Genomic DNA, 7758 nt, shown 5'->3' on the forward strand with positions numbered 1-7758 from the left:
AAAGTAAAGAAATCTGAGACAAGTAGAGAGAGAGAGATATTTATTATTCAACTTCAAATTCATGTACATAATGAACTAAAATCTCCTCTATTTATAGAAGAGAGGAAGCTGTTGTGTAAGCTGCTACTGCAAGCTGCTGTGTAAGTTGCTTGTAAGCTGCTGTATAAGCTGCTTGTAAGCTGCTACTGCAACCTGTTGTGTAAGCTTCTTGTAAGTTGCTTGTAAGCTGCTACTGTACCAAATCTAGATAATCTTCTGCGGGGGTAATATTTATCCATAACGGAGTACCGAAATGATAAACTTCTTCAGGAAGCTTATTTACAACGGAGTACTAAATGAACATCCATAATATATATATATATATATATATATATATATATATAACCATTACCTGAAAATACTTTCTCTAGACCAATTTATACGATACAATATAATTTGAATTTTGAGAGTACTCAAAGGAGTTTTTGGGAACAACTACTTGCCGCTGAGTAAAATGTTACGAAATCACTGTATTTTGCCCATATTTCTACCTGTTGATAGTATTATTTGCAGCTATCTATACAGATAGTAAAACGAAAAGACTAAATTGTTCACAAGATATATAAGGAGACACAAACAATGGAACTCAATAAATTATGGAATAATATTACAAAAGTTAGCAATGAAGCTGATAAATTTTCCCCATCATCACAAGGGAATAAGAAACTTAGTAGTCAACAAAGAAGAAAATTCACCTGCTTCATCACTTAGCTTATCAACTTTATTCTTACAAATACACTAAATTATATTAGTTAAAAAAACCAATCTCTATATATGTAGTACTTAATAATGCTCACCAGCATGCTAATGCTCCTCAACAAACCCCTCCCATGCCTGAGAATTTTTTGTTGCCGAGCAATTGCCAGGGTTGCACATTTTTTCCAAAAAAAAAAAAAGAAGCTTAAAAAGAGCTTGAAGGGAACATGTAAACTCCAAGAGTAGTCAAGAATTTCATTGAATTAGCAAAGAGAAATTCTTGCTTACTCTTGAAGAATAATTTCCACTAATTAGTGAGATTAACTTCATCATCACTAGTGCACTCCTTATTAAAATTGCCATTATTAAGAGAAGGGTGAGGAGAATGGCCTTTACCAAATGACCTAATATGATCTTTAAGAGACCTCTTATGCTTAAAATCAGATCCACAAATGCAATACCAAAGCTTGCCACAATTCTTCTCATGTGTCCTCCAATCTCCTTTCACTGCAAATGTCTTCCCACATTTCCTACAGCTAAATGCTTTGGTTCCATGTTTCCTCTTGTAGTGTGTTTGAAGGGTTCGAAAATCCTTCAATGGCTTTGCTCGTGGATGGTTGATGTTGTTCTTGCAGCCTTGAGCGCAGCAGTAGCATGGAAGCCTCAGCATTGCTGCTGGCTGTGTTCCTCTTAGTGATTCCGGTCCTTTCCTGTATTCCGAACCATGCCCCCACATGTGCATCTGTAAACATAATCCAAGAATTTTACTAATTGTTGCCAAAATATGAAAAACTTAAGGGGATTAAACGATATAGTATACATACATAAAAATAAAATTTTAATCTAGCTACTACATAGTGTAATCTTCGGATGAAATTAACGGTCCTTGGATTAAGGTGGCTCCGCCACTAAACATAATACATAAATTTCCGCAGTGGATCAATGTAAATAATTTTTTTACACTTATAAAGTGTAATTTAACTTGTTCTAATCGGTTGTCTGTCCTGTGTTTCAAGTAATAACAATGCAACATAAACAGGGATAGATAAAAGAAGAAAGATGTGGGACAGCAGATGCATTTCCTTTGATTTTCTTGATCGGTTTTTGGATTTCCTTTTTTTCTTTTTTTTTTCTTTTGCGTCTATACGAAGTTTAATCATTAAGTTACAATTCCACCTAGTGTAAAGATTCCTTAATTTGGAATAGTGCTACTGTACGGGCTTGAGAAACTCTTTACATTAGGGTTACGTTTAATTGTTTGTCGAATCCTACAATCAAATAACAGCAATGCCCAATGCTTCACCTTGATCAAGAGCTTTACTATAATTTGCTATTTAACCATTAATGTAAAACTTGGTGGACTAGAAAGCAGAGGCGGATCTAGGATTTCTAGCACCATTGAAAAAGTAAGAAAAAAGTATCTTTGAATAAATAGCTTCATTCAACCAGGTGCACCATCTAACCTTTTTGGAGCATGAAAGCCAACATTTAATATTGATTAATTTTACGAAGTATATACCATGGATTCACGTACACCGTAAAGAGGGCCTAAATCCGCCCCTGCTAGCAAGTATGAATATTCATATGGCTTATATAATGTGTAGTATTTTTGCTACAAATTAAAAGGTGTGGACTGTAAATGCGCTATGTCAATTTTCTTGGAGAAATTATGAAAAGGTATTACGGAATGAAGTTATATAGGGACATATTAAAGAAGAAGGAGAAGAAACTGATTAAAGATCAATCTGATTGTTGTGCGAGTAAGCAGTCATCTGTAATGCATTGACTGCTTTATCAGCAGTGTATTTCAGATATTTATTTATATTGATTAATCGAAATAAGATGAATAAACTTTAAGCACAGAAAAATGTTAGGAAATATATATTTAAGGATATACTGATGATAAAACTCGATGAATGATGTGAAGATTGAAATAATCATCACTTAATTCAGCATACTAAAACCAAAATAAAGAAAAGATTAACTTTCTCATGCATATGTAATTTCATTAATTGTTTGTTGTTTTATCATAGAATTTGTGATTAAATAACACATTTAGTAAGAAAATTAGAGACAAAACCACGATCTAGAGTTGATATTAAGTTCAAAATGAGTGTAATCTTATCATTCATGTGTGCCTATGTATACGTACGTATATAAGTCGACTAAAAAATAATGAGTTTAGTTGATGTTACAAAATTCACTCTAAATCTGCCTTTAAAGAAAAACGAGAAAGCTGAAATATCAAACAAAAATTCAGAAGACATATAAAGTTCATGACTAACCTGCATGTTGTTGTACCTATTGAAGGTCTTGTTGCATATATTACAAGCAAATTGCATGGGACCAACAAGAATTTGAGCTGGTGTGGGTATCCAAAACCTACTCTCACTGTTGAAATTGCAACCTTTAATTTTACTGCTAAGTTTCTCTCTATTTTCCTCTTCCTGTTTGAAGCTAAAAGGTGGCTTTGCTTCAACATCACAACTATCAGGAAGCCCTATATGCAAAGAAACTGTAACTCTCTCCATCTTTTCTTCCTTCACTTCACAACACTCCTTTTTTCTTTCTCCAATATCTTGCTCCTTCCTTTCCGTTTTCGGATCGGTTAATTTGTTAAGAAGAGGTAAACATTGAATTGCTTGATTAATGTTCATATCTTGAATTTCTTGTGGATTGTAAAGGAGAGGAAGTTTCAAGAAAGTCATGGGATTTGTTGGCTCATGATGAATTAGTAGTTGTGATTGAGTGATGGTGGATGAAGAAGAAGAGGAAGAAGAAGGAGAGGGAGATGAAGAAGAAGAATTAGATGATGGTTTTAACCACTCAATGAAGTTTGGAGCTTGAAAGCAAAGATCCGTGTCTTGAACAATATGAGAGTAATTGTTCCTAATCCCCATTTTGGAGAGAAAGAATTAATGAACTCTCTCTCTTCAATTCAAGAGTTCATTCTCTTAGATGGTTATATTGGCTTTTTATTTGGACTTTTTATATGGGAAAAGCTCCACTTAAGGTTGATTTATGAAAAGTGGTTCGGTTTGTCTTTTAAGAACTTTTTGTTTTCCTCACTTTAGTTTCTTCATTCATGAGGTTTTGGTCTCACATAGAGACGGGGGTTGTGGATTAGTGGTGGGGGTAGATAATGACATACAAATATGTGGCTCACTATTGAAGGAGAATCCTATAATAGTTAGTAGGATTTTCTATTTTATATCAGCAGTATATTTTTAATTTGCAAGTATCAGTTATTTTGTCTTATTCGTAGTTTTACTAATCTCTCTTTTAATAATATTGCCTATATTTTTTTAAGATGAAATGATAGTCTAAAATTCTTTAAACTCTAATAGTTATAGTAAGTAGAATTGACAATATTACGTCATAGTTGGTTTATTTTTTACTTCGCATACTTTGGTTTTTGAGTATACTTGTATTTTGGGAATAGTTATATGCCGGGAGACTTTACTCATATGTTGAAAATAAATGATGTTTTATGTATAACACAAAATTTAGTTCTAAGCTTTTATACAATTAGATTTATAGAGAAAGGGTTAATCCAAGTCAATATTAATGTCCAAGTTGCACATCTAGTGTTTTTATAAATAATATTAAACGTGTGTTGTTAGATAAGAATGTCTTAAAAGTAATAATGGAGCACTAATAACTTAAGAAAGTGAAAGACACCAATACATGACAATAAACAACATTTAAGTAATAAATGGAACAAGATACACCCAACAAGGGTGAGATTTTCCACTGAACTTTTTGACAATAATGGATGATGATAAGCGATTTAATATTCCAATTCTTCTTGGATCGGGAGAAAACACAGAGGAAAAGAAGTATAAAGGAAAACTTTGTATATATTCAATAAAGAGAGAGTCTTCACAGAGAGTGTCAATGTTCTTCTTTACAAGAATGTTCGGTCCCCTTTCTAGAACTACATCTCTTCTTACTTATAAGGATATACGGGTCAAAAATCATAGATAGTACAATAGAAATGAATATTCGCTAGAATATTCTCTAGGACTCTAAATTCTTAAACTAGTTGTTACTGTGTGCTGAGGAGGGATCATCGTCCTCGTCTTCGTCGACCTCGATGACAATGTGCCTTCTTCATATGACCTCGGCATTTTGGGGCCAGGTTGATACGTCATAATGTTGACACATCATAGCCTTCAAAGGATTTATCTCCATTGACCAAGTCAAATGTATGGCATGAAGTTTTTCGCCCGTACAGTTAGTCCCCCAGCTTGTCGAGGTCATCCACGGGGGAAGGCTTGATAAGTGGGTGATAGTGGTCGTGATCGTCATAAGATGCAGGTGATGTGGATATCTGAGAGTCACATATTTTGAACTTTCAATCTTCCTGGGTGACCTCTGCGAAGAAAACTAACATGGATGGAATGTGACATCATATATCGTGATGACGCCTGTTCCCAATAAGTCACGCCAGGTCATGCACAAACTTTGAATTGGTTCTGCCGTTTTGATTTCGGCTGCTATTATGATGAGCCACTCTAATTTCAGGGCTCCTCTTCTATAAAGAGGGGGATGATCCCCAATTTTTGAGTTATATCGTCACCTGTTGTTAGAATCGCCTTTGCTTTCTTTGAATTTTCTTCTCTAGCTCATCATTCTCTAACTTTCCCTTCCATTTTTTCAACTCTTTTCATCCTTAAAATTCTTAAAACTTTACAATCATGTCTGACTTGTCTTCTGATACTCGTGGTGGAAGGGTTTCTAGTGTGAATGAGGATATTCTGGATACCTCATTGGTTGTTGTGGCCTCCGTTAGCAGAAGAGACGCCATCTCTACCGTCGAAGCAGAGTCTCTTTCATCAGTGAAAGAAATTATTTCCCGCAACCCCGACGCAAAACCGAATTTACTACGGTAGCAGAAGGTGGTGTCCGCGCCAGTGATGATGAAGTGACCACTTACCGCCTAGGGTATTGTGCTCTCTTTACCTACTCTCTCAGTAGGCTATGCGTTTCTCTTCCTCATTTGGTGGAGGAATTTTGTCGTTATAATTGGGTGTGCGCTGCTCGGCTCGCTCCCTTGGTCTACAAAGTGATCAAGATGATTTTTAACACCTATTTATGCCTAACTTCTACCGAGGCATGATGTTGAACATTCGACATCGGGAAAACAAGTCCCTGGTTGTTAGGATGGCCGACAAGGGAAGTCGACAATTTTGGCTTGACTTCTTTTTTGTCAAGCCGAGGACGTTGTGGCCAACGTCACAGATTTTCCTGAAGCTTGGAACCGTACTCGTAAGTATTTATACTTACCTTTGGCCTTTTATGTCGTCGTGTTATGGTCAAACTCGTGAGCTAATCTTCCTCGTTTTGTAGCTACTTCTCGACCTCTTCAGTAGGTGGCATGCCTCGCCGATTGGGTCATGTAGGTCATTCCCTGTACTGTAGGGATTCGAGATTGGTCAAGCTTCTGTAGAAGATCAAATCGGTCCTCCCTCCAAAAGGTAATGTCATCCTTTGGATGATGTTGCATTTTTACTCGCCTACTTTATCGTGCCAATCATTTTTACACTTTTTCTAGGTTCGATCAAGAAGGTTGCAAAAAGGAACATGGCACCGACACCTTCCTTTAGGAGAATGAGGGTTGCTGCTTTCTCTACCCCTTCCTTCATCTTGACTGTTGTGCCCTTTCCTCCCTTGATTCCATCCTATGTTGAGGATGGGGAAGTCTCCTCACATGATGCAGACTTGAGGCCCATAAGAGGAAGGTTGTGGACGTGGGAGCAGGTGTGCCCAAAACACTCGGCTTATTTGAGTTTAAGATCTTGCTGCAAGAACCCTAATAATATCCATCAAGGGGGCGTTGGGGCAGCCTCTGAGGCGACTAGTTTGAAAAAGATTGGGGTTGTTGCTTCTTTGAGATCTGAAGAGGAAAAGGTCACTATGAATGCCTCTGATGACGGTTCTGCATGTCCTGGGTATGGATAGGCCTCATCTTTTGAACTGACTCGAGAGGATTCTTTTGCTGATAAGGGAAAAAACAAGATGCCTGTTGGGTAGGATGATGCACGAGCTGAACTCATCGGCGATGAGCCTGACTCTGACCTCGACCCTAATGATCACAAAATGATCGATAGTGGGACCACTCAGGTCGAAGTTAGGGTAGAAGGGGGATCAAGGACCATCACGCTTCTAGGGAATCATGATTTTCTTAAGGATAATAAGGTCGTGATTCACGCCTTTGATTCCTTCTGCTCTAACGCCGAGCATAAGACTCTCAGGGAGTTTAACGACATCACCTTTTCCAAGAGCATCGCCGGCCTCGCTCTTAAGGTAAATCTTTTCCTTTATTTCTCACTCTCTCTTATTTTCTTTGTTTTGCGATCAAGTTTTACTTTTACTTATTTTCTTTGTTTGTGTTTGCAAACCGTTATCCTAGAGCTCGAGAGCGTGCAGAGAGAGAAGAAGTGAAAGGAGATATATCGTAAGTTGCAGACGAAATACGAGGAGTTCCACGGGAAGCATAAGGAGGCCGAGAGGCAGCTTCGTGAAGGGGGAGATGTGTCTGCCCTGAGGGAGGAGCTGAGAAGGTAAGACGAAGAGTTGCTTGCATCACTAAAGCGACTCAGCTATCCCGAGGGGGCGTTGAAGAAAAAGGAGGAGGAGGTCAAGCTGAATAGGGGCGTAGAGGCCTAGTGTTGTGACCTTCAAAGACGGGTTGATCAAATGCAAAGTCAGTTGAATGAGTGCCAGTTCGAGATGGACGGACTCAGAGGAGAGTTTGCTGGCAAGCAGCAACTACTTGAGGATGCGGTGTCCTCTCGAATGAAGACTTGGAAAAGGGCTACTCTTTAGAGTTGGTAAATAGAAGCCTTCGCGCCAACCGGGACAACATCCAGTCAACGACTGAAGCTAAGGAGGCCAGGCTCGAGGAGAGGATTGGCAAATTGGAGAGGGAGAACTCCGAGCTACTTGAGCGTGTTTCTGCTATTGAGGGCGAGAATACTATATTGCTTGAACAACCCTCTATTTCTCATGCCTCTGAGT

The 7758-nt window shown here is 37.9% G+C and overlaps 1 protein-coding gene across 1 annotated transcript; it reads right to left on the reverse strand.

The window, feature by feature from the left end:
• Nucleotides 1-602: 602 nt before the first annotated feature.
• On the reverse strand, nucleotides 603-3814 carry LOC104241956 (zinc finger protein WIP3). Its single transcript, XM_009796930.2, has 2 exons — nucleotides 3021-3814; nucleotides 603-1477 (listed from the first exon to the last, which is right to left on the reverse strand). Exons 1-2 carry the CDS (start codon nucleotides 3633-3635, stop codon nucleotides 1043-1045), a joined length of 1050 nt encoding a protein of 349 aa, XP_009795232.1. The 5' UTR covers nucleotides 3636-3814; the 3' UTR covers nucleotides 603-1042.
• Between the last annotated feature and the right edge of the window lie 3944 nt (nucleotides 3815-7758).

The sequence above is a fragment of the Nicotiana sylvestris genome, chromosome 6 (genome assembly GCF_000393655.2).
Source record: "Nicotiana sylvestris chromosome 6, ASM39365v2, whole genome shotgun sequence".
NCBI lineage: Eukaryota > Viridiplantae > Streptophyta > Magnoliopsida > Solanales > Solanaceae > Nicotiana > Nicotiana sylvestris.